Source organism: Pteronotus mesoamericanus, unplaced genomic scaffold, assembly GCF_021234165.1.
Source record: "Pteronotus mesoamericanus isolate MK-2021 breed Mesoamerican mustached bat unplaced genomic scaffold, CSHL_Meso_final contig_52, whole genome shotgun sequence".
Taxonomy (NCBI): domain Eukaryota; kingdom Metazoa; phylum Chordata; class Mammalia; order Chiroptera; family Mormoopidae; genus Pteronotus; species Pteronotus mesoamericanus.
This window is the reverse complement of record NW_026555189.1, coordinates 12,736,330-12,753,791: the sequence shown is the minus strand read 5'-3', so window position 1 is coordinate 12,753,791 and position 17,462 is coordinate 12,736,330. Positions and strand designations below refer to the sequence as shown.

The 17,462-nt window shown below is 54.4% G+C and overlaps 2 protein-coding genes across 3 annotated transcripts; both read left to right on the top strand.

Moving 5' to 3' along the window:
* Positions 1-363: 363 nt before the first annotated feature.
* On the top strand, positions 364-11,324 carry EDC4 (enhancer of mRNA decapping 4). 2 transcript variants are annotated; one of them, XM_054579303.1, is made up of 29 exons: positions 364-639; positions 3,038-3,194; positions 3,592-3,703; positions 4,003-4,102; positions 4,371-4,560; positions 4,667-4,814; positions 4,906-5,010; positions 5,339-5,448; positions 5,531-5,614; positions 5,696-5,791; positions 5,892-5,994; positions 6,116-6,296; positions 6,390-6,462; positions 6,548-6,639; positions 6,718-6,905; positions 6,988-7,112; positions 7,205-7,358; positions 7,686-8,119; positions 8,203-8,307; positions 8,392-8,544; positions 8,630-8,666; positions 8,801-8,978; positions 9,093-9,248; positions 9,354-9,469; positions 9,569-9,734; positions 9,817-10,003; positions 10,096-10,315; positions 10,395-10,558; positions 10,797-11,324. In XM_054579303.1, exons 1-29 carry the CDS (start codon positions 558-560, stop codon positions 10,987-10,989), a joined length of 4,209 nt encoding a protein of 1,402 aa, XP_054435278.1. In that variant the 5' UTR covers positions 364-557; the 3' UTR covers positions 10,990-11,324. The 2 variants fall into 2 exon arrangements, with proteins under 2 accessions (XP_054435278.1, XP_054435277.1); XM_054579302.1 differs by having other exon boundaries at positions 6,116-6,462.
* A 390-nt stretch (positions 11,325-11,714) lies between these two features.
* NRN1L (neuritin 1 like) lies at positions 11,715-13,115 on the top strand. Its single transcript, XM_054579045.1, has 3 exons — positions 11,715-11,805; positions 12,569-12,701; positions 12,830-13,115. Exons 1-3 carry the CDS (start codon positions 11,715-11,717, stop codon positions 13,113-13,115), a joined length of 510 nt encoding a protein of 169 aa, XP_054435020.1.
* Positions 13,116-17,462: the final 4,347 nt, after the last annotated feature.

Below are 17,462 nucleotides of genomic sequence, written 5' to 3'. Positions count from 1 at the left end.
TTTCCTGGACCTTCTTACACCGAGGGTCCCCTCAGGCATTAAGTTACACCGACCCATTTCCTAAAAGGTAACCGAGGCTTCTGCTAATTCAGCCTGTTTCTGGAGTAGACCTGGCCCTAGGCTCATCAAGAGTCCTTGCCTTGGGAGTGAGCATCGACGGGGGCGGGATATTCTAAGGCTAGTAGCGCTTTGCGGGGTCCGGTACGTAGACGTTTGCTTTGCCTCAGCCCTGTGAAACACTGGGCTACGCTGGCACAGGGGTTGGGGAGGTGGAGGGAAAGCGGCTCCAGCAGGGGCAAGGCGTTCGCCCCCGCCCGGAACCTTTCTTCTCCGGTCTGTGCGGGTTCCGGGAGCCAAGGCTCCGCGGGCCGGAAGTGGAGGCGGTTGGTAGTGTTGAAGGGGCTTAGGGACGCGGTGCGGGCGGCCGTTTGTGGGCTCTGGGTGGACCGATTGTAGTGACCCGCGTCCCGTGTCTGGTCCCGGCGCCGCTGTGCTCGGCTGGTACGTGGCGGCAGCGAAACGAACGCGGCGTGGACCGGGAACCTGCGGCTGGGCCCATGGCCTCCTGCGCGAGCATCGACATCGAGGACGCCACGCAGCACCTACGGGACATCCTAAAGCTGGACCGGCCCGCGGGAGGTAAGCTGAGACAGCGGGGGTGAGCGTTCGTGGACCAGGCAGAGGGACGGCTCGGGTCAGGGTCGCCCTCAGAGCCCCAGGTCCCTCCGACCTGGCTATGCATCCTCCCGGCTGGTGAGTGCAGACGAAGGATTGAGCAGTAAACCCCTGAACATATTCCCGGAAGGGCGCAGACCCCCTTGGGTGCGATCCCTCCCAATCCTGGCTCCGCGCCGTTTTGCCTCGTCCTTCAGCGTCTCAGCTGAAGGTGAGGCTCCTTCCTCGAATTCGCAGGGCCACGCTGGTGTCCTGGCCCCAAGGTCTCTAGTGCTTCTGGTACTGGTCTGGGTTCGCAACCCGTTTGCCATACTTCAGAGGCCTAGTCCGTGCTCCGTATGCTGAGTTCTGTGTCTAGACCTAGCCGCTGGGCTAAGGAGCTGCGGATCCGCCTCTGCAACTTGCCCTTACCTCTAGAACACAGATTCCAGGCGTGGTTTCTGAAATTATATTCTAGAGGAAAGTGACCACCCCCAATTCCACGTCCTTTCCGGGATTAAGGCAAATCGCAGACTGCATGGCCCTGATTGGGTTAGGCTACAAACATCCGCAAACCCTAGTTTATTTCCATTCGTTTAAACTATTATTTGGGCTTGCAGTGATACCTCAGAGCTGCTCCTACCCTCAAGGAGCCTAAGGATGTTGTAGTATAACACCGTTGACATTGAAAGAGAGGAGTGTTTTGGTATTTTGATGGGGAAAGGGGAGGTGGGATGGGGACTGGAGAGTGCCTGAGAGCAGGTCTGAGAGAGGAGACAATGTTTAGGGTAGGTCTTATAATATGAACAAGGGTTTGGATGTTAGAAAGGCATTAACAAAGAGGAGATAGCACGTGTGAAGGTACCAAAATTTCCTGGCTGGTTCAGGGACCTGTGAAAAGTTGCAGTGGTGTAAAGACTGGCTGGTGATGATGGTTTAGGTGTGCAGTGGCCAGAGCTGAGAGAACTGGTGTTTCCTCAGTCCCTGTTCTTAAACCTGCCCGGAGGCCCAAACTGACTACTGCTGGAAGTAGGCACCGGTGCTCACTCTGGGTAGGGTTATATATTCCATATTCTCTGAGAAAATTCATCTACTGCTTGAAACTACTGACCCTTTTCCCCAGGTCTGGAGTGTGCTCCCTTTCATTCATGAGCTTGGCTTGGACCTTTCATGCTCATCAGCTGCTGTGTAGACTAGAATCCACAAAGGTTTGTTAGAGCCTGGCATGGCCAACCTTGGGCAGTTGTCTGTTTGTCCTCATGGTAGCCTTTCGGGGAGGGAAAGTGGTCAGCTTACCCCTGAGCAGCTAAGATGGCTCTGAGCCAAGTGAAGTGCTCAGGAGGCTTTCCTCCGAACTCCTTGTTTATTGATTGATACTTGATTCTTCTGTTTGCCAAGGAGCGCTGGCTTGTCTCCTCTCACTGGCGGACTGTGTCAGACCCCAGACTGTTTTGTGACTAGAAAAATTTGATGTGATCCTCAATGTGGAGCCCTAGTCTCCTTGCCACTGGGAGTTTTGTAGTAGTGTCTGAGCCTATGAAGGTGCTTGAAACTCAGTGAATGGCGAAAAACTAAAATGCTGTCTTTCCTGACCCTACACACTACCCCATAGTTTCTCTCCTCTTTGTCAAGCTCCTCCATGTCCATTCATCCTGAGTTTACCCTCCCAAGGTGGCATCTTCTGAGCCGTTTCTCTGTGGGGCAGGCTCCTGCCTTCCTTAGTCCCACATCTTACCGATGTCCTCCCATGCCTTAGTAGCCTGTCCTTTCTTCTCCAACCCCCGCCACTACCTTGGTGTAGGCCGTGGTATCTCTCACCCAGGTTCTCAACTATTCTGTATGCTGCCTTAGAGCAATCAGCCCTCTGGCCAGTGCTGACCATGTTATCTTCTCTTTTAAAACTCTCCTGCAGCTCTCATTGCCACCAGGAGCATCTAAGCACCCCAGTCTCATACCTGAGACCTCTGCAGCCTTGTTTTCCCTTCACCTTTTCCATGTTTGTGTGTTCTAGCTACACTAGCTCTGATGGTGACTCCTCTGTGAAGTCTGTCCTGACCCTTCCCATGCCCTACCCTTAAGTACACAGTCCCTCTGCACAGACCTGGGCGTGAATATTAATTGGCCTCAGAAGATCCTTGATAGCTTGCACCCCTCCCCTAGGTAGAAAAGTGTCATGTGCATCCTTGGCCCTGGCATACATTGGGTTCACCATTGGTGTTTATGGAATATGAGAGGTGAACGAAGGGCCCTCCTTCCTACAAATGAAGACTTGCCTCATTTGAGTGTTCCTGGAGTGCTTCATGATTCTGAGGGAAGCTCTGCATTAGGAGAGGCTAGTAGGCCCGTGGAACAACCTCATGACAGTGGCCCTCTCTGTCCCCAGGCCCCAGTGCAGAGAGCCAGCGGCCACCTAACACCTACAATGGGGACCTCAATGGACTCCTGGTTCCAGACCCTCTCTGTTCAGGTGACGGTACTTCGGCAAACAAGCCTGGTCTCCGTGCCAAGCCTTCCATTAACCTGCAGGAGAAGCAGGTCATGTGAGTGCCTGGGAAATAACAGCGGTGGTGATGGGGCCTTTACGGTGTCTGCTAGCTGAAGGCATGAGATGAGGGCAGAGAAGGGCCAGTAGCCTCTGCTACTCCCCTACTAGATGTCCTGGGTTAGAGCACTGGAACCACATTGAGCTTGCACTGGGATGAAGGGTGAGCACAAGCTCAGGGGCTTGGCCTGGATCTGATGTTTAGGCACCTGATGTAGCATTCCCAAGGAGGGAGGTGAGCAAGTGGAGCACTGGGTCTGGGGACCAGTGGACCCAGAACTGTGTATCTGGGGTTGGACACATGCCCTATGGTGGCTGTGTCCTCTCTTCATTCCAACCTTGCCAATTGAGACTTTGGGTGAACGAGAGTTAAGCTTGTGCACCCCTCCCTGCAGCTGCCTCTCCGGAGATGACAGCTCTACCTGCATTGGGATTTTGGCCAAGGAGGTAGAAATTGTGGCCAGCAGTGACTCTAGCATCTCGAGCAAGGCACGAGGGAGCAACAAGGTGAGTACCAGGATGTTGTGGCATGTACGGTGGATGGGGACACATAGTCTCTCCCATCCCGTTTCCATGCTGCCATCTCCTATGGGGACCACCTTAAGAGGCAGGTAGTGTGCCCTAGTCTGAGGAAGCGAGGGTTGGCTACCAAGTCTATGTGGGAATCTGGCACCAGGAGTTGTGATTGGATGGCTGGGCTTGCATATGTGGCCTCTACTGTCCCCAGGGAGGCTGGGGACCACCTAAGCTTCGGGAAAGCTGCCCCAGCCCTCAGCTGCTACAACCTTCCTAACCCTTGTCCTCAGGTGAAAATCCAACCTGTCGCCAAGTATGACTGGGAGCAGAAATACTACTATGGCAACCTGATTGCTGTGTCCAACTCCTTCTTGGCCTATGCCATTCGGGGTGAGTTGGGGCAGGGGACGGGAGGGGGGTGTTCTGCTAGAAGCCCCAGAAATGCAGATTCAATGTAAGGCCACTCAGCCCACTCAGACCTTAGGGATACAATGGAAGGCTTGTCTGTGCTGCCCCCACCTCTGCCAGGCCTTGGGGAGCCAAGTGGGAAAACCAAGCTTGAAACTGGTGGTGGCAGCGAGGCAGGCAACGGCAGGGCTTCTCTGCTGCTGCCTGGGCCTAGATACCCACTCATGGTCAACCGCTGTCCTGATTCCAGCTGCCAACAATGGCTCAGCGATGGTGCGGGTGATCAGTGTCAGCACTTCGGAGCGGACCCTGCTCAAGGGCTTCACAGGCAGTGTGGCTGACCTGGCCTTCGCACACGTCAACTCCCCACAGCTGGCCTGCCTGGATGAGGCAGGCAACCTGTTTGTGTGGCACTTGGCTCTGGTTAATGGCAAAATTCAGTATCCTTTTCCTGGGATGGGATGGGGGGCTGAAGAAAGGTGGGCAAAGCTGGGGCTGCGAGACACACTCGTCATCCACCTGTCTAGCCCTTAACGCCCTGCTCAGAGAAGAGATTTTGGTCCATATCCGGCAGCCAGAGGGTACGCCACTGAACCACTTTCGTAGGATCATCTGGTGCCCATTCATTCCCGAGGAGAGTGAAGACTGCTGTGAGGAGGGTAGCCCAATGGTGGCCCTGTTGCATGAGGACAGGGTGAGGAGCCTGGGCATGGCGGGGGGCGGGGGCGGTCAGAGCAGCCATGGTGTGGGCATGGGCTGAACACTCACCTCCCTGTACCCTCTAGGCCGAGGTGTGGAACCTGGACATGCTCCGCTCCAACCACAGCACCTGGCCTGTGGATGTCAGCCAAATCAAGCAGGGCTTCATCATGGTAAAAGGCCACAGCACAGTAAGCATGCAGCTGACTTCCTTCCTTGCTCTTCCCCTTTTCTTAAGTCTTTCATCTCTTCCCCATACCCACAGCTGCCCAGGTGGCTTTGCTGGCATTCTGCCCAGGGGGACTTGGATCACAAATTGACCTTCACCTGTGGAGCTCATGCCTAATGTGGCTGCACCACATGGGTGTGGTCTTCTTTATGGCCCCCATTCATTTAGTCTTTCACACAAATGTGCGGACCCACTGTGAGTCAACCCAGCTCACTGTCATTCTCATCTGCGATGGTCTTGCTCCCACCTCTAGTCAGGTGGTAAAGCAAGGCTCTTTGGGTTCTTCCCAGTACCTGAGTGAAGGGGCCCTCTCACCTGATGGGACTGTCCTGGCTACAGCAAGCCACGATGGCTTTGTCAAGTTCTGGCAGATCTACATTGAGGGACAGGATGAGCCAAGGTGAGGCAGGGCCTGAGGGACTGGGAACCCCTAGGTAGAGGACAAGATGACCCACTCAGGCTCTTCCTCTGCCTGCTTGCAGGTGTCTACATGAGTTGAAGCCTCATGATGGGCGGCCTCTCTCCTGCCTCCTGTTCTGTGACAACCATAAGAAACAGGACCCTGAGTGAGTGAGTGGGCAGGCAGGCGGGTGGTAGGCTGGACCTTAGTCTCCCAGCCAGCCACTCAGCGCCTTGTTGCTTTGCAGGGTCCCTTTCTGGAGGTTCCTCATTACTGGTGCTGACCAGAATCAGGAGCTAAAGATGTGGTGCACGGTGTCCTGGACCTGCCTGCAGACCATTTGGTAAGCATAGGCTGGGGAGCAGACAGGGGAAGCCATGCTGTGGGGATGTGGGTTCTTTCCACTGTCTTAGTCTCATGTGTCCTGCCTTGTGGCCTCCCAGTTTCTCCCCAGATATCTTCAGCTCAGTGAGTGTGCCCCCCAGCCTCAAAGTTTGCCTGGACCTCTCAGCAGAATACCTGATTCTCAGCGACGTGCAACGGAAGGTAGACTGCATTGGGGGCACCCTGGGCAGAGTTGGTATCACTGGGGAAGGCCAGGATATGTGTGGCACATCCACAGCCCGCAGAGCCTCTGAGCTCAGCTGTGAATGCACTGCCTGCGCAGGTCCTTTATGTAATGGAGCTGCTGCAGAACCAGGAGGAAGGCCGTGCCTGCTTCAGTTCCATCTCTGAGTTCCTACTCACGCACCCCGTACTGAGCTTCGGTATCCAGGTTGTGACTCGCTGCCGGCTGAGGCACACTGAGGTGCTGCCTGCTGAGGAAGAGAATGACAGCCTAGGGGCTGGTGAGCTGCTCAGGGTTGGAGGTATACGTTGGTATGTAGGGAGTGCCAAGGCACACAGGGCCAGGGCTTTAGTTGTCAGCATTGTCCTTGCAGATGGGACCCACGGAGCCGGTGCTATGGAGTCTGCAGCTGGTGTGCTCATCAAGCTCTTTTGTGTGCATACTAAGTGAGTGTGCCCTGCCTCTGCTCCTCCCCACCCTACTGACTCTGGCCCCTTCGAGCTCTCTCCTATTCGCCTTCTCTTCCTGCAGGGCATTGCAAGATGTGCAGATCCGCTTCCAGCCGCAACTGAACCCTGATGTGGTCGCCCCCCTCCCTGCCCATACTGCCCATGAGGACTTTGGTGAGTGAGGGGTGAGAGAGAAGCAGGTTAGATTGGCCAGGGTCTGAGATCTGACTAAAGTGGCAGATTTCCCCACAGCATTTGGAGAATCTCGGCCTGAACTGGGCTCTGAGGGTCTGGGTTCAGCTACTCACGGCTCCCAGCCTGATCTCCGACGCATCGTGGAGCTACCTGCACCCGCTGACTTCCTTAGTCTGAGCAGTGAGACCAAGCCCAAGCTGATGACACCTGATGCTTTCATGACACCTAGCACCTCCTTGCAGCAGGTGTGCTGGGGCTGGGGCTCAGGGCAGGGGGACCTGGGAATCTCTACCCGCAGGCTGCAGCTCTTACTCTACATCTCCCCAGATTGCTGCATCCCCTAGTAATAGCAGCAGCAGCAGCAGCAGTAGCAGCAGCAGCAGCAGCAGCTCCTCTCTTACAGCTGTATCTGCCATGAGTAGTACCTCAGCGGTGGACCCCTCCTTGCCCAGGTGAAGTGAGGGTCAGAGGATGGGAATGGCAGGGGCTGGTGCCAGATAATGCCAAGCTCTGGCTGCTTATACTTCAGCTTTCTTGCCACTAGGCCACCTGAGGAGCTGACCTTGAGCCCCAAGCTGCAGCTGGATGGCAGTCTGACAATGAACAGTGGCAGCAGCCTGCAGGCAAGCCCGCGCAGCCTCCTGCCTGGCCTGCTCCCAGGTCCAGCTGACAAATTAACTCCCAAAGGGGCTGGGCAGGTGCGTGTGTGTGAAATGCAAGTTAGCAGGTGTATAGCAGAGAGAAGGTTGGCAGCAGCCTTCTTCTTTAGCACTGTGTCTACTTGTCCTGTTCTGCCTCTGGTGGCCCATGTTTCCCTTGAGGCCATCTCAGCCTCCCATGTTCCCTGGAGGACAGCTCCTCAGCCTGTCCATTCCCACCTCCTCCCCTGAGCTGCGGCTGTTTTTGATTGCATCCCCCTTTCCCCACTGTCACATCTCTCATCACTACAAATGACCAGAGCTCATCTCTGTGCTTCCCCTACTCCTGCTTCCCTCCAGCTAAGTCCCCGTTTTGGCCCACCTCAGGTACCTACTGCTGCCTCTGCAATCTCCCTGGAGCTGCAGGAAGTGGAGCCCCTGGGGCTACGCCAGGCTTCCCCCAGCCGTACCCGCTCCCCTGATGTTATATCTTCAGCTTCCACTGCCCTATCCCAGGACATCCCTGAGATCGCATCTGAGGCCCTGTCCCGTGGCTTTGGCTCCTCTGCTCCTGAGGACCTCGAGCCAAACAGTATGGCCTCAGCTGCCTCAGCACTACACCTGCTGTCCCCGCGGCCCCGGCCAGGGCCTGAGCTTGGCTCCCAGCTTAGCCTGGATGGAGGCCCTGGGGATGGGGATCGGCATAGTACCCCTTCCCTCCTGGAGGCCGCCTTGACGCAGGAGGCCACAACCCCTGACAGTCAGGTCTGGCCTACAGCACCAGACATTACTCGGGAGACCTGCAGCAGCCTCACAGAAAGGTGAGGAGCTTGGGAGGGGGAAAGTGTGCTGATGGTAGGGGCTTCGGATAGTCATCCACTGCTGAATCAGCCTGTCCTCCCAGCCCCAGGAATGGCCTACAGGAAAAGCACAAGAGCCTGGCCTTCCACCGACCACCTTATCACTTGCTGCAACAACATGACAGCCAGGATGCCAGTGCTGAACAAAGGTAGATACCACCCCACACCCTTCCTCTCACAGGGGAGGACCAGGAAGTGGTAGGTGCTTATGCATCTCCCACCCCTTCCCACAGTGACCACGATGATGAGGTGGCCAGCCTTGCCTCTGCTGCCGGGGGCTTTGGCGCCAAAGTTCCCACTCCACGGCTGCCTGCCAAGGACTGGAAGACTAAGGGATCCCCTCGAACCTCACCCAAGCTCAAGAAAAAGGGCAAAAAAGATGATGGGTAGGAGGGGTCCTGGGGCCAGGGAGAGGGGTGGTGCCCAGGCTGCCTGCATGACATGGCCTGAGGTGCTTCTTGCCTATGGCAGGGATTCAGCCATGGAATCCCGGCTCACGGAGCACCAGGTGAGTGAGCAAACACCCGTTTTCCTTCTGGGACTCCTCTTGGAGGGTGGGGAAGAGGTCTGGGCCATTCCCTGGTCTAGTGTGTGGGGACCAGGGTAGGGCAGGTATCATGTGACTGTCGGTGCTACTGGCAGGTGGCAGAGCCCTCTGAGGACTGGCCAGCACTAATTTGGCAACAGCAGAGAGAGCTGTTGGAGTTGCGGCACAGCCAAGAAGAGCTGCTGCAGCGTCTGTGTGCCCAACTTGAAGGCCTGCAGAGCACTGTCACGGGCCATGTAGAACGTGCCCTAGAATCGCGGCATGAACAGGAGCGTATCCTTGTGGGCAGTGGCCCCGCGTGGAAGAGGGTTAGGGGCAGCTGCAGCATTCTTGGACTGAGAAGGGACATGGGACCTGCTCCAGGCCTGTTCCTTAGCTACCACACAGAGCGGCGGCTAGAGCGGGCACTGGCTGAAGGACAGCAACGAGGTGGTCAGCTGCAGGAACAGCTGACACAACAGCTGTCCCAGGCACTGTCTTCAGCTGTGGCTGGGCGGCTGGAGCGCAGCATACGGGATGAGATCAAGAAGACAGTGCCTCCATGTGAGTTTTGCACGGAGACTTCTCTGGATGGGCTGGGTGGGAGTGGGGCCCCCTACCTGCCAAGCTTCCTCATGGCTCCACCTCTCCCTCCTTACCTTGCCCCAGGTGTCTCTAGGAGTCTAGAGCCTGTGGCAGGCCAACTGAGCACCTCAGTGGCCACCAAGCTCACGGCTGTGGAAGGTAGCATGAAAGAGAGTATCTCCAAGCTGCTGAAGTCCAAGGTGCTATAGGGCCAAAGAAGAGGGAGGTTGGTGGTTGGTGGGCTTGGTCAGACCAGCTTGGGCTCAGGCTTTTGGTTCGGCCCTTCCCTTTACCCCCAGAATTTGACAGATGCCATTGCCCGAGCAGCTGCAGACACGTTACAGGGGCCAATGCAGGCTGCCTACCGTGAAGCCTTCCAGAGTGTGGTGCTGCCCGCCTTTGAGAAGAGCTGCCAGGCCATGTTCCAGCAGATCAATGATAGCTTCCGACTGGGCACACAGGAATGTGAGTGGGGTCATATATCCAAGGGGGAGGGGTTGTCCTCCTCTCCCTCACCATCCTTATGGCCCCCGTGGTCACCTTTCAGACTTGCAACAGCTAGAGAGCCACATGAAGAGCCGGAAGGCACGAGAGCAGGAGGCGCGGGAGCCTGTGCTGGCCCAGCTGCGGGGCCTGGTCAGCACGTTGCAGGGGGCCACTGAGCAGATGGCAGCCACTGTGTCCAGCAGCGTTCGGGCTGAGGTGCAGCACCAGCTGCATGTGGCAGTGGGCAGGTGTGTGGGCAGAACACTGGGCAAGGTGGTGGGTTTGGAAAAGGCCATACCAGACTCCCTATCTTCCTCATCTCCCTTATTTCCCTTTGCAGCCTGCAGGAGTCCATTTTAGCACAGGTACAACGCATTGTTAAGGGTGAGGTGAGTGTGGCACTTAAGGAGCAGCAGGCTGCCGTCACCTCTAGCATCATGCAGGCCATGCGCTCAGCTGCTGGCACACCTGTCCCTGCTGCCCACCTGGACTGCCAGGCCCAGCAAGCCCATATCCTGCAGCTGCTGCAGCAGGGCCACCTCAATCAGGCCTTCCAGCAGGTATGCCAGGCGCTAGGCCCAGTTTAGACTCAGTTGTCTCCCAGCAAGGTCCACACACTAAATGCTTTCCTCTACTCAGGCCCTGACAGCTGCTGATCTGAACCTGGTGCTGTACGTGTGTGAAACTGTGGACCCAGGCCAGGTTTTTGGGCAGCCACCCTGCCCACTCTCCCAGCCCGTACTCCTCTCCCTCATCCAGCAGCTGGCCTCTGACCTTGGCACTCGAACTGACCTCAAGCTCAGGTGAGTGGGTACAGTTGCACCAGAAGATAGGCTGGGATAGAGATAGGGGAGCAGTTCAAAGCAAAGACTCCCACTCTAGCCTGACTCCCTAATTCTCTCCACCAGTTCCCTTTGCCCCCCACCCATTTCAGGCTTGGAGGCCTCCCTTGTCAGCTGGCCCTCTGGATCTCAGTGCCACCAGGGGGCGCTCCCATCCGCTGGCACCCACCTATAGCCTGTCCCTTTCCTCCACCCCCAGCTACCTAGAAGATGCTGTGATGCACCTGGACCACAGTGACCCTATCACTCGGGACCACATGGGCTCCGTCATGGCCCAGGTGCGCCAGAAGCTCTTCCAGTTCCTCCAGGCTGAACCACACAACTCACTTGGCAAAGCGGCCCGGCGTCTCAGCCTCATGCTGCATGGCCTTGTGACCCCCAGCCTCCCTTAGCTAAGCCTGCCTTTCCCAGGGGTGGGGTGGCACTGAAGGCCAGTAGACAGGCCTAGGCCAAAGCAGGGTCATGTCCGCCCGTTGCCTGCTCAGCCTTCCACCTCTGGGGTGTTTGAAGGGGGGAGCACTGGTTGTGGTTATGGTAGCCAGCAGGTTGAGGCTGGGCCCAGGGTGGGTATTGTGCCTTCTTGGGTTCTGCCACACCTGGAGCATGACCCCCTGAGATTATGATACCACTTGAGTTAAATTTTCCACGTTTCTTTATACCTCTGTTTTGGACCTTTTTTGTTTTTGAAAAACATTGAAAAATTTAATTAAATGCTTTTGCAATAAAATGGAGTATGTGTGCTTTTGGTGTGTCTTTGATGTGACTCTGATAGCTGCCCTGTTCCTTGGCCCCTGTCTTCTCCCTGTGGGGAGCTCTGTCAAGTCCAACCCACCCCAGGGGCCTGGACACCTACCATGATCTGCACAACTGCTTTCCTAGATCTCCCCTCTCCATCTTTGGGATGAGGGCCCTGGGGTCAGCTCAGCAGGACCCTGATCCCCTGGACTCTTCTCTCCGAGGTTCTTCTCCTTTGCCTATCTGAGTACTGGTGGTGGCTCCCTGCTGGCTTTGAAGCCCCGCCTCCAGCTCTCATCCAATCACAGTCCATCCTTTTGGGGGCTGGGCTGAAGGGCTGCACTTCAAGCTGCTAGCTCTGGCACTAGATTTCCAGCCAGGGATGATGCACTGCTGTTGCTGCTGCTGTCTCCGCTGCCAGCGACTGCCCGCTGCTGTGGCGCTGTTGCTGCTGCTGCTGTTACCACCACTCGGTGAGTTACAGGTGTACTGGACCAGCCCAGGCCATACACCCTCTTACCAGGCTGGGTTTAGGGTGTGTGGGAGCTGGGGCACAGCCCTGCTGAGCACAGGGGGTCAGGGTGGCAAGGAGGTTCGAGGTCTCCACGGAGGAGATAATGTGTACTGGTGGCTTCAGAACTGAAAGAGAGGGGTAGGAACTGAGCGCTAGGTGTGGAGGAAGAACCTCAAAATTTTGCAGCACCCTTTCTAATAAAGGAAGAGATGGCCTTTGAGGAGACTCCTAGACCAGCCTTGGGATTCCCTGAGGTCCTGTTAGGGTCTGACCTGGATCCTGACACCCTTTATCCTGCCCTTCCCATCTGACAATACCTGTTTTGGGATGGGGTGGGAAAGCCAAGCAAAGTTTGTCCAGACTGCAGAGAGTGGACACAGTGCTGAGGAGGGGGAGTGTGGCACTGGAACCTGCTCTGCTTTGCCCTGTCCTGGCTCCTTCACTTGGACCATCTTCACCCGATGTGGGGCTGCAGAGGTCCCAGAAGCTTGGAGGAAGAGCTGACCCCTGGAACATGAAGACACCTACCCTACCCTGCTCCACACTTACTCTATTCAGTCCCACCCAGAACAGGGCCCAGGCAGGTAATCCCTAGATGTACTCATTCCCCTGGGGCACCTCATTCACGCTGAGTCACGTCCCCAGGGCATACTAGGGTAAACAAGCCCCTGGGGGTTAGGCAAGCTCATCCTATCTACTGTTTTCTACCTCCCCACCCCCACTCCCTGTGTCTCTCCTGGAGGCAGCCGCCATGGGCCCAGGCCACTGTGACAACATATATCAGGGCTTCGCTGAGTGTCTCATCCGCTTGGGGGACGGCATGGGCCATGGAGGTGAGCTGGAGACTATCTGCAGGTAAGAGCAGGTACAAGGGCAGCAGCCTGACCTCCCTACCCCCAACTGCTACCCTCCATCCTTGAACCTCTTCCCATTCCAAAGCCTTTTTGCCCCACCTAATTCCCTTAACCCTACACCCTTAACAGATCTTGGAACGACTTCCACACCTGCGCCTCTCGAGTCTTGTCAGGCTGCCCAAAGGAGGCGGCTGCTGCATGGGAATCACTACAGCAAGAAGCTCGCCAGGCCCAGCACCCGGATAACTTGCACACACTGTGTGGCGCCCCTGTGCACGTCCGGGAGCGTGGCACAGGCCCTGAGGTCAACCAGGAGACACTGCGGGCAGCAGCACCTGCCCCGACCCCAGCTCCTGCTCCCCTGCTGCTGGGGGTTGCCCTGGCATTTGTTTGGCTCCTGGGGCCCCTGGCCTAGCCACTGGGGTTGGGTAGCAGTGCCCCTGCCACCACCCCTGCTCTGGTGGCTGCTCTCCAGGCTCTGCAGAGCACGTTCAGCTTTCATTAAAAGTATTTATATTTGTACTAAGCTCCTTCCTTTTTTTCTGGCTGCTCACTGCTTGACTCAGAGGGAGGCCTCTGAAGCTGATTCCCTGAGACAGAATGGGCAGGGCCCAAGGCCACCACAGGGGACTCCATCTTTCTCCTCACAAACACTCATTTCCCAGGAGCAGTGCTGAGCTTTCCATTACATGCAGGCTCCAAGAGCTCTAGTGGTCTGTCCTCCCTCGTTGGTATTTCTAGCCCTGCCTGGTCCCTAGGGGCCCTGTGAGCTGGTGGAGCATCTCACCCTGCTCCCCAGTACAGCCACCCCAACTCCCCAGGTTCATTCTAGCCTCCAGGCTCCTGACCATCTGGCCGCCTCCTCTGCTGAACCTTAGCCTTCAGGGCAGCTCAGACTAAGTGCTCAGTCCTCTCCCTCTCTGGGGTCCTGTTCCATCTGAGGGGAGCCTGTACCAGAAGGTGGGGAGCCCCTGTTGGAGTCTACATTCAGGTCCCTGATGTGACTTGGAGCTGCAGAAATGGGTCACAGTGAGGGTTGCCCTGGTCTCTGCTCTCCACAAGCTTGTTCTTTGAGAAGAGGTATGCAGTGTGAAGTCAAAACAAGCCCGGAAGGCATTCTGGAAGCATGGAGTGGGTGTGTGGTATGAGGACCCCTGTTCATCCTGGAGGAGAGGAAGAGCCAGACTCAGCATGGACAGACCCCGAGGGAAGGAGGAGTCTCAGAGAGGGTGAGATCATCTTTTGATTAGTCTTCTACCACCAGCACCAGGACCCTATTCCCAGCCACCGCCCCACAGTGGGCGCTGTCATGGCCTCCTTACTGGCTTCAAATCTCACTCCTTCCCCCTTTATTCTCCATTTTCTATACTGAAAACTGATCCTGCTATTAAGCTCCTTCTCATTGTCTATGAGGCCCTGCGTAAGTCAGCTCTGCCCAGTTTATTCAGCCTATTCCTGCAACCCCTCTCTGCGGCAGACAGAGAAGGGTGAGCTACCTGTCCAGGCCTTGACGCCTCAGGGGAGGCTTCAGAGAAGGAGCATGATGGGGCGATGGGAGGTAAGAATGGGGACTCACCAGTGGTGGGGGAGAGGGTGGGGGGACAGGGCTTTATGAGAGGGGCCCAAAGGAATAGGATCTAGGCGGGCCAGATTTACACAAAGGCCCATGCTGGGCAGCTGTGCCTCAGGACAGATCAGGCCTGATAGGACCCTTGTAGAAGCTCCAGGGTGACAAGTGCTTCCAGAGACCTCCACCCACGTATGTAGGACCTCTACTGCATCCACACCGCCCAAACACCCTCCCATGCTGACTTCGTCAGATGCCTCCATTAACTCCCTTTCTGCCGTATCTTTGCTCCTGTGCTTCATTTGCCTGAACTTCTATCCCCGCTTCTCTCCCAACCAGCATTACCCACCTTTTCCCATAACCTGAAAGCGAAAAGTTCAGAAAAGCAACCCTCCCAGATCTGCCCTCCTTTGACTGCCAAAATTTTCCAGTAGGAAAGGCCATGATTTTATTCCTGAGTCTCTGTACATCTGTTCTCTGTGTTCAGAAAATACCCTTCCCCATTTTCTCCTGGTGAAAACTCCTTTCTTGCTCAGTTTCACCTCCTCCAGGAAATATTCCCTAACCCTGACTGCAAGCTGAATCAGCAGCCTCCTACAGGTCCACACGGCTCCTGGGCTCTCTTCTGCCTCAGTACTGATAGCACTGGCTTTGTTACTGTCTGGTCCGGATCGTAATTCCCATCTGTGGACTCCCCGAGGGTCCTCTTTGTGTCTCCAGCACAGCATCTAGGGCTGGGTACAAAAAGTGTACTTGATAGAATATCTAAGTCCAGCATAGAAGTGTTACAGTCAGCAAGAGCTTGGCTGAGAATGACCACAGTGTGGAGGATGTATTATCTTGGGGCAACCCCCTCAGCCTGGGCATATTGTTGAGAGGGATGGTGCTGGGGCTCCAGACCCCAAAAGTCTTCCCAGAGCCACTCTTTGTGGGTGGCTAAGAGCAGCCTGCTTCTAGTAGCAGGGGCCAGCCATGGTGGGAGATTACGATCCTCCTGCTGTGACCTACTTTCCCCTGGTGTTTGCTCCCTAAATCTTTGCTCTTCCCTGGAATTGAGTGACTTGGAATGTGTGTATGGGGTTGGAGGTGGGGACAGAATATGCTCTCTGGCTAGAAGCTTAAGAGCTTTACGTATTTTATCCCAAAGCTGAACGAGAGTGATGAGCTGAGAGCCAAACTGACTGGGCCCTGGACACAGCTGCCCAGGCCAGAGCATCATGGGGGTGGGGTTTCTCACTTGTGCAGCTCTGCAGACATGGAACAGCTTATTGTTCAGGGGAGAGCCTGGGGGCTGGGTGTCCTAAGCCCAGACCCCTCTGCATCAGCATGCTTCTTCACCTCATGTTCTTTACCAGAGCCAAGGTCAGCACCTGTGCACAGAAAAGGCTCAATAAATAGTTGAATTAACTTGCTGAACATATGTAAAATGGGAGTGTTGTATAGATTTCTAAGCTCCATTAACCCAATTTTCTATGTTGCTCTTAACCTCACAACAAATCTGTGGGGTTAGAATTATGAGCCCCATTACACAGACAAGAAAAATGAGGCTTAAGGAGGGGAGATGTCTTGCCTAAGGTCACACAGCTGTGGAAGTGTCAGACCTGGGATATGATCCCAGGTTTCTTTGGCCCCAAACGCTATGCCCGTACTCATCACACTAGACTTTTAGAAGCAATTTCTACAGTTTTTCTTTTTTAAAAAAAAAAAAACAAATCCTTTATAGTTCCCTACTTAATAAAGCAGACAAAATGATGTTTATTGGTGTTAATTTATTTTTAGGATTAAAGTATAACATTAGTGTATGTCAGCGATTTTCAACCTTTTTCATCTCATGGCACACATAAACTAATTACTAAAATTCTACAGCACACCAAAAATACACTTTTTGCTGCTCTGACAAAAAAACTTAGGTAAAATTTTTATTCATTCACACCAGACAGCTACTGTTGTGTTGGCTGTTGTCATTTTTTAATTGACAATCTAAGGGAAAAGAGCATGTTTTAAAAAATCTTGTGAGGCCTGGCTGGTGTGACTCAGTGGATTGAGTGCCAGCCTGCAAATGAAAAGGTTGCTGTTTCAGTTACACGTCAGGGCACATGCTTGGGTTGTGGGCTAGGTCCCCAGTGGGGGGCATTTAAGAGGCGACCAGTGGATGTAGCTCACACACATCATGTTTCTCTCCCTCTCTCTCCCTTCCCCTCTCTCTATAAATAAGTCAAATCTTTTCTTTGAAAAAAAGAATCAACCAATGAATAGGTAAGTGGAACAAAAAAAATTGATGTTTTTCTTTCCCTTCCTCCCTCTCTCTATAACCAATGAAAGAAAGATTTTTGTATAGCCACTTTAATATAAAAAGGAAGGCAGGGAGGAAAGAAAGAAAGAAAATCACTGTCTTATATAATCCAGGAGACGGTTCCATGTGCAAAGTAAGTGTTAATTCAGTAAAGACTTGAATAAATGAACAGACCCAAGTGAGCAAGATGGATAGAGATTACAATCTCCCTTTTACCTGCAGCATCTATTCTGCACCCCTGTCTCCCGAAATTTGAGTTGTCTGTAGTAAGACAATTCTGATCTTATAGAGAAGTTTTTGTGAATGATAATTTTTTTCTTTTTTTCCTTCTTTTTCTTTTCAAATCGACTTGCTTTGCACTCTTAGGATACACCTAAATTCAATAACAACAAATACACGTTACACCTAAATTGCCCAAGACTGGCTACCAATCCTCAGGTACCATGTTTAACTCCTCTGAGATGGAGGCTATATTTAATGCACCTGAGTGCCTGAATTATTTTAACTGCAGTTTTCAAAAAATAGATTTGTTAATGAAATTTAAATCGATCTTTTGCGGAGTTTCAGAGGCACTTCCAGAAACCTGTTGACACGCATGTGTCCCCAACCTTGTATGACAGAGCACTCTCTCCGCTAACCAGAAACTTGAAACTCTCCCTACGCAGTTTCTCCTTTTTCTTTTTGTAAACTTAATCTTTTTACTTTAATTTTTCAGTTGTAGTTGACGTTCTATATTATTTTATATAAGTTTCAGGTGTACCTCCTTTCTCTAGCATAGGTCCCCCCGCCCCCCCCGCTGCCTACAGTCGAACAATTCAGCAACAATTAGACGATCCCCACCCCGGGGAGCCTGTCCCCGCCCCGGAAGCGTTGATTGGCAAGCCACGCTCTGAGAGTCCCCA